The sequence below is a fragment of the Notolepis coatsorum genome, assembly GCF_963971535.1.
Source record: "Notolepis coatsorum genome assembly, chromosome: 1".
Taxonomy (NCBI): Eukaryota; Metazoa; Chordata; class Actinopteri; order Aulopiformes; family Paralepididae; genus Notolepis; species Notolepis coatsorum.
The window spans coordinates 82807713-82824106 of record NC_140165.1 but is presented as its reverse complement, the minus strand read 5'-3'; the positions used below and the strand labels follow the sequence as shown (position 1 = coordinate 82824106).

The 16394-nt window shown below is 43.4% G+C and overlaps 1 protein-coding gene across 1 annotated transcript in view; it reads right to left on the bottom strand.

Annotated features, from left to right (window-relative positions):
• Nucleotides 1-5148: 5148 nt before the first annotated feature.
• Nucleotides 5149-16394, bottom strand: part of LOC311244533 (RPA-related protein RADX) — a 64834-nt gene continuing 53588 nt past the window's right edge. Inside the window, exons 15-19 of the mRNA XM_084334091.1 lie at nucleotides 14755-14808; nucleotides 13433-13470; nucleotides 12693-12977; nucleotides 8018-8161; nucleotides 5149-5588 (exon numbers count right to left, since the gene is read on the bottom strand). Coding sequence (XP_084190217.1) covers nucleotides 5464-5588; nucleotides 8018-8161; nucleotides 12693-12977; nucleotides 13433-13470; nucleotides 14755-14808 — 646 coding nt within the window. The 3' untranslated portion in view covers nucleotides 5149-5463. The remainder of the gene's footprint in view (nucleotides 5589-8017; nucleotides 8162-12692; nucleotides 12978-13432; nucleotides 13471-14754; nucleotides 14809-16394) is intronic.

The window sequence follows — 16394 nt, the reverse complement described above, 5'->3', positions numbered from 1 at the left end:
ATAGTATATGTGTACTTATGCACGCTAAAGAAGCGGGCTGAAAATCGATTATCTATTTCCTGATCAGCACACACACACACACACAGATAGGGGACACGTTGATATATATGTGAAAAAAAACATCTGATTACCCCAAGACTGGTAAAATAGATTCCTTACCTCAGATCAGATGTTCTCCAAAAAGATTATTCCAATTCCTGATCGCCATTCCAAATATCGATCGTGTTTATTGATCCAACGCTGGGTGCTCAAAAAAACATATTCCACGCTGTTCTGAGGGACCAGAATGACTGCAATCGGCTCGGGTTACATGCCTGACAAGTAAAATGTGGATTCCGGATTTTCTTTTCCCCATGCATTTTCATTCAGTCCAATCCAAAGGGTGCATTACCATCAGACGATAGGGGGCGGTATTTTCCCCGTTCAAGCTCAAAGCCAGTCCCAATGGTAACGGGAGGCTAGATTGATGAAAAATGAATGGAAATCGCTAATAAAAAAATTACGATTAAATAACGAGATTTCTCGTTGTTGGCACTCAACGGTTGGCATGAAATAACGAGTTTCTCATTGTTGGCACTCAAAGTGTTATGTATTATTATATTGTAAAAATGTATGCATTCTTTATTTTTTTGTATCCTCTTTTTCTCCGCCTGATTTTCTATTTTTCTCCCCATCCCAATTTAGTCATTATGACAATTCCCCCCCCTCCCCTACCTGGTTGTTGTGCGCATTTTCCTCCTACTGGTCGGTACAAGGGAACCCTGAAGTCTACCACATGCTTCCTCCGACACATGTGGAGACAGCCAGTGGCTCTCTTTTCACCTGGCAGCGAGGACTCTCATTGGTGAAGCGTAATGTGTGGGAGGTCACGCTGCCTTCACGATTTCCTGCCTTTCGCTGAGCAGGCGCCCAGACCTGACCTGTAGGCGTCGCTGTCCACAACGCCAGATTACCACCCACGACTTCCCTCCCGCTAACTCAGACAAACGAGTTAGTATAACGATCGGCCCAAGCCGCAGGCAATGCTGACTCCGGGAGTCGAGACCGCAGCCTCTTGCATTGGTGACGAGCGCAATCTCCGCGTCCAGTATGTGTGTCCAGTATGTGTGTGTGTGTTGTTGAGTATGTGTGTGTGTCCAGTATGTGTGTGTTGTTGTTGAGTATGTGTGTGTGTCCAGTATGTGTGTATGTGTGTGTCCAGTGTGTGTGTCCAGTATGTGTGTGTGTGTCCAGTATGTGTGTGTGTGTGTCCAGTATGTGTGTGTGTGCATGTCCAGTATGTGTGTGTGTATGTCCAGTATGTGTGTGTATGTCCAGTATGTGTGTGTGTGTATGTCCAGTATGTGTGTGTGTGTATGTCCAGTATGTGTGTGTGTGTGTGTGTGTGTGTGTGCGCGTGTGTGTGTGTGTGTGTGTGTGTGTTGTTGAGTATGGGGTATTCCCGTCATGAGTGGTGCGCGGGCTGTTTGTGTTTTCCTTCGGTCATGACATGCTTTATCGGGGGGGGGGGGGGGGTGTCTTGGATGGGGATGTGATGGGGATTTGTGTGTGGGGTGTTTGGGGGACTGGCTGTTCCGGGGGGGGGGGGGGGGGGGGGGGGTCACATGCCTTCGAGCAACATTGTACTATTGTACTTATTTTATGCCTATTCTTAAGTCTGCACATTTACATTGCACTACTTTTATTGTCTTTTATGCCAATCCTTATGTCTGCAATTTATGCATTGTTTTTTATTCTGTCAATTGTGTGCTTATTGTATGTTCATTTTATACTAATTGCTGTGGGGTACTCTGCACTGCGGTCCATGTGTGAAGAGTACTATACAGTATACAGTAGATAGTTTGAGTACCAGCAGGGGGCGCACGATTTAGCGATTGAGTGCCAGCGCTGTAGTCAATGGGAGGGCGAGCACATTTGCGAACGCATATACTATATCTTAAATTATGGCTATGTGTCTAATACGCCCGTCGCTTATCAATGACTTGCTTGCAGTCAACATGTACGAAACAGATTGTTTTTTCATTGGTACATTTCCGTTTTATACCATTTTGAAAAACGCTTGTTTTTGGAAATTTCCAGAAAATAAAAAAGATTCTGTGATAAACGCCCTTTAGTGGAATACACAAAAAACGTTGTCATTTTTAATCGTTTTCAAATAAACGCTAGATTATCGATAGTATATGTGTACTTATGCACGCTAAAGAAGCGGGCTGAAAAATCGATTATCTATTTCCTGATCAGCACACACACACACACAGATAGGGGACACGTTGATATATATGTGAAAAAAACATCTGATTACCCCAAGACTGGTAAAATAGATTCCTTACCTCAGATCAGATGTTCTCCAAAAAGATTATTCCAATTCCTGATCGCCATTCCAAATATCGATCGCGTTTATTGATCCAACGCTGGGTGCTCGAAAAAACATATTCCACGCTGTTCTGAGGGACCAGAATGACTGCAATCGGCTCGGGTTACATGCCTGACAAGTAACATGTGGATTTCGGATTTTCTTTTCTCCATGCATTTTCATTCAGTCCAATCCAAAGGGTGCATTACCATCAGACGATAGGGGGCGGTATTTTCCCTGTTCAAGCTCAAAGCCAGTCCCAATGGTAACGGGAGGCTAGATTGATGAAAAATGAATGGAAATCGCTAATAAAAGAATTACGATTAAATAACGAGTTTTCTCGTTGTTGGCACTCAACGGTTGGCATGAAATAACGAGTTTCTCATTGTTGGCACTCAAAGTGTTATGTATTATTATATTGTAAAAATGTATGCATTCTTTATTTTTTTGTATCCTCTTTTTCTCCGTCTGATTTTCTATTTTTCTCCCCATCCCAATTTAGTCATTATGACAATTCCCCCCCTCCCCTACCTGGTTGTTGTGCGCATTTTCCTCCTACTGGTCGGTACAAGGGAACCCTGAAGTCTACCACATGCTTCCTCCGACACATGTGGAGACAGCCAGTGGCTCTCTTTTCACCTGGCAGCGAGGACTCTCATTGGTGAAGCGTAATGTGTGGGAGGTCACACTGCCTTCACCATTTCCTGCCTTTCGCTGAGCAGGCGCCCAGACCTGACCTGTAGGCGTCGCTGTCCACAACGCCAGATTACCACCCACGACTTATTATCAGCCAAACGAGTTAGTATAACGATCGGCCCAAGCCGCAGGCAATGAGTCGAGACCGCAGCCTCTTGCATTGGTGACGAGCGCAATCTCCGCGTCCAGTATGTGTGTGTGTTGTTGAGTATGTGTGTGTCCAGTATGTGTGTCCAGTATGTGTGTGTGTGTTGTTGAGTATGTGTGTGTGTCCAGTATGTGTGTGTGTTGTTGTTGAGTATGTGTGTGTGTCCAGTATGCGTGTATGTGTGTGTCCAGTGTGTGTGTCCAGTATGTGTGTGTGTGTCCAGTATGTGTGTGTCCAGTATGTGTGTGTGTCCAGTATGTGTGTGTGTCCAGTATGTGTGTGTGTCCAGTATGTGTGTGTGTCCAGTATGTGTGCGTGTCCAGTATGCGTGTGTGTGTCCAGTATGTGTGTCCAGTATGTGTGTGTCCAGTATGTGTGTGTGTGTCCAGTATGTGTGTCCATGTGTGTTTTGTTGAGAAGCTGCTCTTCGTTGCTAATTCAATTTAGCTGCTGTAAATTTCACGCTTCCTCAAGGGGAGCACACACACACACACATACAGTATGCACGTGCACACACACGCTGCATGACGGGCAGATGGTAGTGTGAGCAATCAATTAGTTTACATGTGTTTCTGTCTGTTTCACCTTCCAACACTGACCTTCAAACACACACACAGCTTACAAAATAATAATAATAAAACAAGTACACACACATAAAAAATATGGCTCTATAGGGGTCATTCCTAAATACAGGACAGAAATGCACAGAAATACAAGAATGCCCCCAAGTGGACATACTGAATACTACACCAAGAAAATTATTCAAGTCCCTGCTTGCTCTATTCTACATTATATAGGTATATTCTACATTATGTATGTCTGTTCTACATTATATAAGTCTATTCTACATTATGTAAGACTGTTCTACATTATGTATGTCTATTCTACATTATGTAAGACTGTTCTACATTATATAGGTCTATTCTACAGTATGTATGTTTATTCTACATTATATGAGTCTATTCTACATTAGGTAGGTATATTATACATTATGTATGTCTATTCTACATTATGTAGGTATATTCTACATTATATATGTCTATTCTACATTATGTAGGTATATTCTACATTATATATGTCTATTCTACATTAGGTAGGTATAGTCTACATTATGTATGTTTATTCTACATTATGTATGTATGTTCTACATTAGTTAGGTATATTCTACATTATGGAGTTCTATTCTACATTATGTATGTCTATTCTATGTTTTGTAAATCTATTCAACATTATGTAGGTCTATTCTACATTGTATTTGTCGATTATACATTTAGGTATATTCTACCTTATGTGGGTCTATTCTACATTATGCAGACCTATTCTATATTATGTATGTCTATTCTACATTATTTAAGTGTATTCTACATTATGTAGATCTATTCTACATTATGGTTGCTTATTTTACATTATGTATGTATATTCTACATTGTGTATGTCTATTCTACATTAATAATAATGATAATACTTCATTCATCATCATCAATGTATTAAATGCTCAAATAATTCAAACATGTTTCTTTATGCAGGAAAAAACACTTCACTACACAATGATGTACAACACCAGAAACAAATACAGTTACTGTAAGAAATAAAACCAAAGTCCCACTCAGGAGGAGAACAAAACACAACTTAAATAAAAATATAGCAAATTATTACTGTTAATAATAATATAAGAGTGACAGGTCACAGCTGTCAATCACAGTCACAGTGCTACGTTAACAACGTTGGGGAACCCTCTACTCTACTGGATCGGCCCTGGGTTCTGTAACGACCCAGTTCAGTTGGGATGCGTGCATGCGTGTGTGTATACATGAATATTAGGGATGTTCGATATTGGCTTTTTTACCGATATCCAATATACCGATATTGTCCAACTCTTAATTTCTGATACCGATATATGCAGGGTTCCCCCCCCCCCCCCCCCTCAAGAAAACGGAATAATTTCAGGTAATTAACATTACATATCTCGTGGAATTAACACAACATTATGCATACTTTTGACAATAAATTAAATAAGAATTTGTTCTTACTTGCTTGCCTGGGTAAATAAAGGTTAAATAATAAAAACAATTTTTTTTAAATATAATAAATAAATGCATATTTTTTTTTAAACAGATACCGATCATTTCCGATATTACATTTTAATGCCAACATCGGCCGATAATATCGGACATCCCTAATGAATATGAATATGTGCATGTTTGTGTGTGCATGTGTGTGTTTGTGTGTGCAGGTGTGTGTGTGTGTGTGCGTGCATGTGTGTGTATCAGTCTCTCAATGGGAAGGCTCTACTCAAGACGATCTCGGTTCTGGCCCCTCCCAGGTGACACGCCTCCAAGATGCACACCAGCCTCTGATTGGACAATTGTGTTGCCATGGCGATGAGGTCAGCTGAAAGAGGAAGAGCTTCGTCATCATCATCATCATCATCATCATCATCATCATCAGAGGAACGGTAATAGTTTTGTCTTTTAACTCCTAAACATTATCTGTTATGATGCTAATCTTCTTCTGGGGTCAAATCCTTGAAATGAACGTGATAAACTCAAAGGGCCACTTCACCCAAAAGCAACGCCGATTTATTTTGCACATAATCTCACACACATCCCAAACAGTGTTGCACACATTCATTTAGTTTGACAGTTATTGAGAGTAGATTAGTTTGAATATGGCCACCAGTGATGTCAACGACATTGAGGTGTATTGTGTCAGGGTCAAGACTGACTTAATGATGAGGAGGTCAGGGTCAAGACTGACTTAATGATGAGGAGGTCAGGGTCAAGACTGACTTAGTGATGGAGGTCAGGGTCAAGACTGACTTAATGATGGAGGTCAGGGTCAAGACTGACTTAGTGATGGAGGTCAGGGTCAAGACTGACTTAGTGATGGAGGTCAGGGTCAAGACTGACTTAATGATGGAGGTCAGGGTCAAGACTGACTTAGTGATGGAGGTCAGGGTCAAGACTGACTTAGTGATGGAGGTCAGGGTCAAGACTGACTTAGTGATGGAGGTCAGGGTCAAGACTGACTTAATGATGGAGGTCAGGGTCAAGACTGACTTAGTGATGGAGGTCAGGGTCAAGACTGACTTAGTGATGGAGGTCAGGGTCAAGACTGACTTAGTGATGGAGGTCAGGGTCAAGACTGACTTAGTGATGAGGAGGTCAGGGTCAAGACTGACTTAGTGATGAGGAGGTCAGGGTCAAGACTGACTTAGTGATGAGGAGGTCAGGGTCAAGACTGACTTAGTGATGAGGAGGTCAGGGTCAAGACTGACTTAGTGATGGAGGTCAGGGTCAAGACTGACTTAGTGATGGAGGTCAGGGTCAAGACTGACTTAATGATGAGGAGGTCAGGGTCAAGACTGACTTAATGATGAGGAGGTCAGGGTCAAGACTGACTTAGTGATGAGGAGGTCAGGGTCAAGACTGACTTAGTGATGAGGAGGTCAGGGTCAAGACTGACTTAGTGATGGAGGTCAGGGTCAAGACTGACTTAATGATGAGGAGGTCAGGGTCAAGACTGACTTAATGATGAGGAGGTCAGGGTCAAGACTGACTTAATGATGAGGAGGTCAGGGTCAAGACTGACTTAATGATGAGGAGGTCAGGGTCAAGACTGACTTAATGATGAGGAGGTCAGGGTCAAGACTGACTTAGTGATGAGGAGGTCAGGGTCAAGACTGACTTAGTGATGAGGAGGTCAGGGTCAAGACTGACTTAATGATGAGGTCAGGGTCAAGACTGACTTAATGATGAGGAGGTCAGGGTCAAGACTGACTTAGTGATGAGGAGGTCAGGGTCAAGACTGACTTAATGATGAGGAGGTCAGGGTCAAGACTGACTTAATGATGAGGAGGTCAGGGTCAAGACTGACTTAATGATGAGGAGGTCAGGGTCAAGACTGACTTAGTGATGGAGGTCAGGGTCAAGACTGACTTAGTGATGAGGAGGTCAGGGTCAAGACTGACTTAGTGATGAGGAGGTCAGGGTCAAGACTGACTTAGTGATGGAGGTCAGGGTCAAGACTGACTTAGTGATGGAGGTCAGGGTCAAGACTGACTTAGTGATGGAGGTCAGGGTCAAGACTGACTTAGTGATGGAGGTCAGGGTCAAGACTGACTTAGTGATGGAGGTCAGGGTCAAGACTGACTTAGTGATGGAGGTCAGGGTCAAGACTGACTTAGTGATGGAGGTCAGGGTCAAGACTGACTTAGTGATGGAGGTCAGGGTCAAGACTGACTTAATGATGAGGAGGTCAGGGTCAAGACTGACTTAGTGATGGAGGTCAGGGTCAAGACTGACTTAGTGATGAGGAGGTCAGGGTCAAGACTGACTTAGTGATGAGGAGGTCAGGGTCAAGACTGACTTAGTGATGGAGGTCAGGGTCAGGACTGACTTAGTGATGGAGGTCAGGGTCAAGACTGACTTAGTGATGGAGGTCAGGGTCAAGACTGACTTAATGATGAGGAGGTCAGGGTCAAGACTGACTTAGTGATGGAGGTCAGGGTCAAGACTGACTTAGTGATGGAGGTCAGGGTCTGGACTGACTTAGTGATGGAGGTCAGGGTCAGGACTGACTTAGTGATGGAGGTCAGGGTCAGGACTGACTTAGTGATGGAGGTCAGGGTCAAGACTGACTTAGTGATGGAGGTCAGGGTCAAGACTGACTTAGTGATGGAGGTCAGGGTCAAGACTGACTTAGTGATGGAGGTCAGGGTCAGGACTGACTTAGTGATGGAGGTCAGGGTCAGGACTGACTTAGTGATGGAGGTCAGGGTCAAGACTGACTTAGTGATGGAGGTCAGGGTCAGGACTGACCTGGAGATGGTGGAGGTGTGTGGGAGGAGAAGGCTCCGTGTGACAGTATGGAGAGCCAGGAGTTTGGGTGAGAGAGGGGGGAGGAGGAGGAGGAGGAGGAGGAGAGGAGGAAGACTGCATCCACCAAAACACTGTCTGAAAGAACTGGGGAGAGAGAGAGAGAGAGAGAGAGAGAGAGAGAGAGAGAGAGAGAGAGAGAGAGAGAGAGAGAGAGAGAGAGAGAGAGAGAGAGAGAGAGAGAGAGAGAGAGAGAGAGAGAGAGAGAAAGAAAGATAAAGAGAGAGAGATAATTATTGTGTTTGAAACACGCACATATTTGAACATTCCAACATTTTGAGAAATACATTTATTTGCCATCTTCCGCAGAGGAGAGGAGATTTAATCAGTTTAATCTTTGTGTGTCTTGGAGTGCATTTTGGAGTTTGTTGCAAGTTGTATTTCTTCACTTTTGACGGAGATAGGCTGACTGCTCCCTACTACTTCCTTGTGCTAAGCTAGGATTGCATGCAATACATGTGTGCATGTATGTGTGTGTACCTCTTGGCGTCAGTGTGTAGCAATCCTCTACAGTGTGTGTGTACCTCTCAGACTCAGTGTGTAGTAATCCTCTACTGTGTGTGTGTACCTCTCAGACTCAGTGTGTAGTAATCCTCTACACTCTACAGTGTGTGTGTGTGTGTGTGTGTGTGTGTGTGTATGTACCTCTCAAACTCAGTGTGTAGTAATCCTCTACAGTGTGTGTGTACCTCTCAGACTCAGTGTGTAGTAATCCTCTACACTCTACAGTGTGTGTATGTGTGTGTGTGTGTGTATGTACCTCTCAAACTCAGTGTGTAGTAATCCTCTACACTATACAGTGTGTGTGTGTGTGTATGTACCTCTCAAACTCAGTGTGTAGTAATCCTCTACAGTGTGTGTACCTCTCAGACTCAGTGTGTAGTAATCCTCTACAGTGTGTGTGTACCTCTCAAACTCAGTGTGTAGTAATCCTCTACAGTATGTGTGTGTGTGTGTGTGTGTGTGTATGTACCTCTCAGACTCAGTGTGTAGTAATCCTCTACTGTGTGTGTGTACCTCTCAGACTCAGTGTGTAGTAGAGGATGACATCTTTTCGGGATTCCCACGGGATGGGAGTCAATTTCACTTTGAATCCCGTGATTGGGCAGGACCAGGAGTAAAAGTCAACGGGAGCAGAAGGGAGTGGGAACTATGACAACAAAATCAACGGGATTTGGACGGGAGTGATACATTGGTGCATCACTAATGTAAATGTTTGGTGGTTTTATATTTAACTAAGGCAGACATCAGGGCTGTACAGCGTGCTATGAAAAAATCAGTCTGTGCGATGAATGAATTCACTGCACTAGCACCCGTGCGATAGGCATTCGGTTCATATCGATACTCTTATTTAAAAAATCCTGTGGCAAGACTCATTTCCGCCCAAGCGCAGCTCCAGCCATAATATCTATGGCTCCGGCAGCTAGCAACGTTCGGTTCATATCGATACTCTTATTTTGAAAATCCTGTGGCATTTCCTCCCAAGCGCAGCTCCGGCAGCCCAACAACAACAGCATGCTATGTTATGTTAGAGTGCGCATTTTGCGACCAGGAAATAAGTCTTTTTTTGATTGATTGAATAGTTTATTGGTTTAGAATGGAAAATCACACATATACATTTGATCACAATATGAAACAGGTATACATTTTTTCCATTTACCAATAGGATTTCATAAAACACAATAAAGCCATAGGCTTGTTTCCATTGTGGTCCTTCATCATTGGTGTCAGTGGATTTATGTACTGGTGTGTGGACGTGGGTGTTTGTAGTGTCTGTATGTCAGGATGTGTGGTATAAAAACAAAAAAATACATACAATAATATTCCATTTTATAGACAATAAAAGAATAAAAAAGGAACAACACATTAAAAACCCTTTGTTCACTACTCCCAGCTTCTGCTACTTATGATCCACCTCTTTATAGCTAATTTAAAAGTGGAGAAGGGGCTTATGGTCTTCAACTCCATTGGTAGGCTATTCCATTGTACTGCTGCTGAATATAGGAATGCGTTTTGGCCTATTTTCCTATTGCATCTCACTGGGATGATGTCTGTAGGGCTCCCCCTGGTGGCATGTCCGTGTACATCCCATACCATGTTAAAATATCCACTGAGGTACTGAGGGACAGTATTCCCGAGTATCCTATGTGTTATGTTGAGTTTTATTTGAGAGACCCTCTCCTCAACCCTGAGCCATTTGAGGCTGTTAAAATGTGTCTGTGTAAGGTGAGTCCTGGGATGGAGTTTTAAAATCATTCTCACTAATTTGTTCTGAGCTGTCTGTAGCCTACCTTTCAGTGCTACTGTGATGCCAGTGTACCAGGAGGAGCATGCATAGTCATAATGACATTGGATCAGTGCCCCTGCCAGGACTTCCATTGCTGACCTGTTAATATAGGTGGACACTCTACAGAGACATTTTATTCTCTGATTGATCTTTGTGACCACCTTTTGTGCCATGCTCACCCCTGATAAGGTGTTGTCCAAAATACATCCTAAGTATGTGACTTCCTCCTTTGCTGTTACCTCGATATCTCCTACCACTACCTTGAACCCAGGAGACCTCTTAAGTCGTATGGCCGAGCCAAAAAGGATAGCTTCGGTTTTACCCAGGTGTAGGGATAACCTGTTTTCGACCAGCCAATGACTGATCTTGACAAGCTCTAGACTGAGTGACCTCTCTACTTCTCTTTTGTCCTGATGGGAGACCATGAGTGCAGCATCGTCCGCAAATAAAAACAGTTTACAATCACATGCAGTTTTCATGTCATTGACATATAAAAGAAATAAAAGTGGTCCTAAAATACTTCCTTGCGGCACCCCGCACGTCTGTTGGAGTGAGGAGGATATGGTCCCATTAATTTCCACCACTTGTTTCCTGCCTCTCAGATAAGACTCCATCCACCTTAAGGATATACTGTTAAATCCCATAGCCTTCAGTTTATATAAAAGTATGTTGTGGTTAACAGTGTCGAAGGCTTTTTGTAAGTCTATTAAAACCATCCCACAGAATTGACCTTTGTCCACCTCTGTTCTAATTTGGTCTGTCAGATATAATAAACATGTGTCTGTGGAATATGATGTTCTAAATCCAGACTGGAGCTCGTACAACAGGTTGTTTGTAGAGAGGTATTTGTTTATTTGATCATTAATGATCCTTTCTATGACTTTGGATATCGCACTAAGAATCGACACAGGCCTATAGTTCCCGGGGTCTAATTTATTGCCTTTTTTGTAAAGCGGAATGACTCTGGCTTGTTTGAGATCATAGGGAAACTGTCCTTGACCGATAGATAGATTTACAATGTGTGTTAAGCCGGAGGCAATGGACTCTGCTGCATCCCTAAGAAATCTAGCAGGTATCTTGTCCTGTCCTGTTGCCTTGTTAGGATTGAGCGCCCTCAGTTTTTTCAAAACTGTGTCCTCAGTCACACTCGCAAAGGAGAAGGAATCTGATACCTTTCTGTTTGTAGTACTCCCCTACCTGTTTTTCCCCATACATGTCAGTTGTTACAAATATACCACGTTTTATACTTGTGATACAAGATTTGGCCTGTGCTAAAAAACTATTGACCTCTGTAGCACCAGTGCTATGTGCAAAAAAAGTTAACGTACAGCCCTGCAGAAATGATGTGACCCATGTACTGCATATTTTATACTGGGGAAGAAAAACGGAGCAGGATTGGTAAACGGGAGTGGGATGGGAGTGGGATTCTATAAAAGTTTGGCTCGGGATTGGGACGGGATTGGGATCAATCCTCTGTGGGAGTGGGAGGGAGTGGGATTTTTTTCGAAACTCTCACATGGGATTGGGATGGGATGGGATTATTTCTGTGGGAGTGGGAAGGAGCGGGAGTCAAAATCCACTCATATGTCAGCCTCTAGTGTGTAGTAATACTATACAGTATGTGTGTACCTCTCAGACTCAGTGTGTAGTAATCCTCTACAGTATGTGTGTACCTCTCAGACTCAGTGTGTAGTAATACTATACAGTGTGTGTGTGTGTGTGTGTGTGTGTGTGTGTGTGTGTGTGTGTGTGTGTGTGTGTGTGTGTACCTCTCAGACTCAGTGTGTACTAGTAATCCTCTACAGTGTGTGTGTGTGTGTGTGTGTGTGTGTGTGTGTGTGTACCTCTCAGACTCAGTGTGTAGTAATCCTCTACAGTATGTGTGTACCTCTCAGACTCAGTGTGTAGTAATACTATACAGTGTGTGTGTGTGTGTGTGTGTGTGTGTGTGTGTGTGTACCTCTCAGACTCAGTGTGTAGTAATCCTCTACAGTATGTGTGTACCTCTCAGACTCAGTGTGTAGTAATACTATACAGTGTGTGTGTGTGTGTGTGTGTGTGTGTGTGTGTGTGTGTGTGTGTGTGTGTGTGTGTGTGTACCTCTCAGACTCAGTGTGTACTAGTAATCCTCTACAGTGTGTGTGTGTGTGTGTGTGTGTGTGTGTGTGTGTACCTCAGACTCAGTGTGTAGTAATCCTCTACAGTATGTGTGTACCTCTCAGACTCAGTGTGTAGTAATACTATACAGTGTGTGTGTGTGTGTGTGTGTGTGTGTGTGTGTGTGTGTGTGTGTGTGTGTGTGTGTGTGTGTGTGTGTGTGTGTGTGTGTACCTCTCAGACTCAGTGTGTAGTAATCCTCTACAGCAGAATCTAAATCCTGCACAATTCTGTCTCCTCTATTCTGGAGATTCTCCGCCTGCATCGCCACGCCGACCGCCTGCTCCTCCCTGTGGGCATGGCTGTAGCGCAGCGGCAGCGTCTCCATGGCGACCCGGGGGACTGTGGGGAGGAGGGGGGCCGTCACGAAGGATGCTGCGTCGTCATCGTCATCACTTCCATCACCAGGATCACTGTTGGATCTCTCTAGAAACTCTATGGAGGCCTCCCAGAGAACACCTAGAGAGAGACATAGAGAGAGAGAGAGAGAGAGAGAGACAGAGAGAGAGACAGAGAGAGAGAGAGAGAGAGAGAGAGAGAGAGAGAGAGAGAGAGAGAGAGAGCGCGAGAGAGACAGAGAGAGAGACAGAGGAGAGAGAGAGAGAGAGAGAGAGAGAGAGAGAGAGAGAGAGAGAGAGAGAGAGAGATAGAGAGAGAGAGAGAGAGAGAGAGAGAGAGAGACATGTCATGAGTTTATTAATCATGGGAAATTTCACATCACCGGGGCATCCATGACTGACGGACAGACAGACAGACAGACAGGCAGACAGACAGGCAGACAGACAGACAGGCAGGCAGACAGGCAGACAGACAGACAGACAGACAGACAGGCAGGCAGGCAGACAGACAGACAGGCAGGCAGGCAGGCAGGCAGGCAGACAGACAGACAGGCAGACAGACACACAGACACACACCTGTGTCTCTGTTTGGTTCAGCGGAGAACAGTGGCAGCCTGTAGAAACAGAAAGACAATAACCAGTTCAAACAAAGTTACTAGGTAAAGTAGCTAACTGCAGAGCACCTCTATGACCAGCAATGCCATTAACTCACTCATTCATTCATTAACTGATTGAGTCACTCACACTTAGCCGCTCTGCCCACTAGTGGCGTCCCACAAGCATTAGGTTGACATCAATCCCACTTCCACACAACATCAACACAGGCTGCCCAGACCACGGTATGAAGGCTCCTCACATCATCATCAACACAGGTTGCCCAGACCACGGTATGAAGGCTCCACACAACATCAACACAGGCTGCCCAGACCACGGTATGAAGGCTCCTCACATCATCATCAACACAGGCTGCCCAGACCACGGTATGAAGGCTCCACACAACATCAACACAGGCTGCCCAGACCACGGTATGAAGGCTCCACACAACATCAACACAGGCTGCCCAGACCACGGTATGAAGGCTCCACACAACATCAACACAGGCTGCCCAGACCACGGTATGAAGGCTCCACACAACATCAACACAGGCTGCCCAGACCACGGTATGAAGGCTCCACACAACATCAACACAGGCTGCCCAGACAACGGTATGAAGGCTGCTGGTAGGACAACATTACATTGGGTTGAACACCATTACATTGTATTGACATTCTGGGCCGTGTTTATAGGGTAGCGTGTTTTTCAAATTGTCCAAATTCCATTTGACCAGGGTTGATGCACGCTAAGTATTTACATCACTGACACTCTGAGCTGAGTGAGAGAGAGAAAGGGCTTTCGCTCACTTAGGACATGTGTGTATTTAGTTGTTACGTTTGAGTCGTGTTTTGCTGTTGACTTTGGTGATTCGGAGGAGACCAGGTCATTATTATATACTGTTTAGCGTTCATGACACTGTATCCTTGTTTAACACTTTCACTACCACACTACAGAAGCTTAACCTTTCACTACAGAAGGTTAACCTTTCACTACCACACTACAGAAGGTTAACACTTTCACTACCACACTACAGAAGGTTAACCTTTCACTACCACACTACCAAAGGGTTAACCCTTTCACTGTGACAATACAGAAGGTTAACCTTTCACTACCACACTACAGAAGGTTAACCTTTCACTACCACACTACAGACGGTTAACCTTCTGTATTGTCACAGTGAAAGGGTTAACCCTTTGGTAGTGTGGTAGTGAAAGGGTTAAGATGTGACTCGTGATGAGCTGCCCTGCTTCAGTTTCCCTGCTTCTCATTGGTCCAGAGAGACTGGGGGAAACAGTGAAGTGAACCTTTTCCTGGAGGACTCCGGTGTTCTGAACAGCTTCCTCTTAGTGCGTCTTCCACTGAGTCAGAAACACACACACACACACACGCTTTTATCCAAAGCGACTTACAAGTTTTGTACAACAAGACAGCAGGAAGGGTACAACTCTTTCAGCTGAGTACCGGTAACAATGTTCATCAAAGTGTTGAGTGCTACAGTGTAGGTTAGTATATTAGTGGCATGGTTAGTTAGGGTTCGATTTTTTTTTCCATTTCAGATAATGATTGAAGAAGTGTGTCTTTAGTCGACGGTGAAGGAATCTATGTTTTTCAATGTGTATATAATGTATTGGTGGGTGACAGCTAGGGATGTCCCGATCAAATTTTTTTGCTCCCGATCCGATCCCGATCATGTGATTTTGAGTATCTACCGATACCGATCTTTCCCGATCCGATCTTTCACAACTAGTGGATGTCCCTCATCCTTGACATAAATCATTTGATGTATAATTAAATCAAAGGAAATGCGTTTGTTTTGGCAAATTATTCTGCTCTGTGTGACAATAAATAAATGAATGATGATATGTAATTTAAAACCAAAACTAAGGCCTCAGTATGAGTTTAAGACGTGAACATGGTCATGTTTGTCGAATACACAATTATTTTGGAGCACACTTTCACTATGTACTGTAGGCTGTTCCTATCTTTAATAGATAGGCCACTGAACCAGCAGATAAAATAAAAAGTTAAGGCTTTCAATAAAAGAACTATAAAAAGTGCTCAGGATCTTCGCACTAACATTAAAAGAGTTCAGCTTTCTCAGCAGGTAGATCCTCTGCTGACCTTTTTTGACAATGGACTCTGTATTTAAGTTGAACTTCAGTTTACAATCAAACACAGTTCCCAGGGCCCTCATTTATCAATGGTGCGTACGCACAGATATGTGCGTAACCCGTGCGTACGATCATTTCTAAGCAAAGTGTGTGACTTATCAATTTGAACGTGTGCTTGACTTTGTGCATATATTTACGCACAGCTCCGACCGTCCGTACCTGGCGCCCGGTGGTAGAATATTATTATTGCAACGCGGAAATAAGCTTCCGTGCATTACTTCCAACACTGGCGCGTGTTCTGTATGACCCGTAATTCATTATAGTTCATTGTAAAATAGCGACAGTAGTGTAATTATAACGTGCTCACGCACAAACAAGAGGTTTGCCTGCTTGTTTGGCACGGGGGGGCAGACGCAGAACACCCACCTCCAAACGCGATTAAATATTGTTTCAAATAAAAAGCTAAATACTATTATTTTGTGTGTCATGTTTCCAAATAAGATTTGGTCACAACAAAATGCTTTCTACTTCAATTTGTTGGTTAGAATAGATGACCTCCGTTGAAACTTCACTGAGATTAACAGTCTATTTGTGAGCTCCCGCACAGATGTGATAATAATAATAATAATAATAATAATTAATAATAATAATAATAATAATAATAATAATAATAATAATAATAATAATAATAATAATAATAATAATAATAATAATAATAATAATAATAACTTCATTTTATATAGCGCCTTTCAAGAGACCCAAGGTCGCTTTACATAGATAGGGGGGGGGGGGGAATAACAAAGTAACAAACATAGTGGACAGACATAATATAT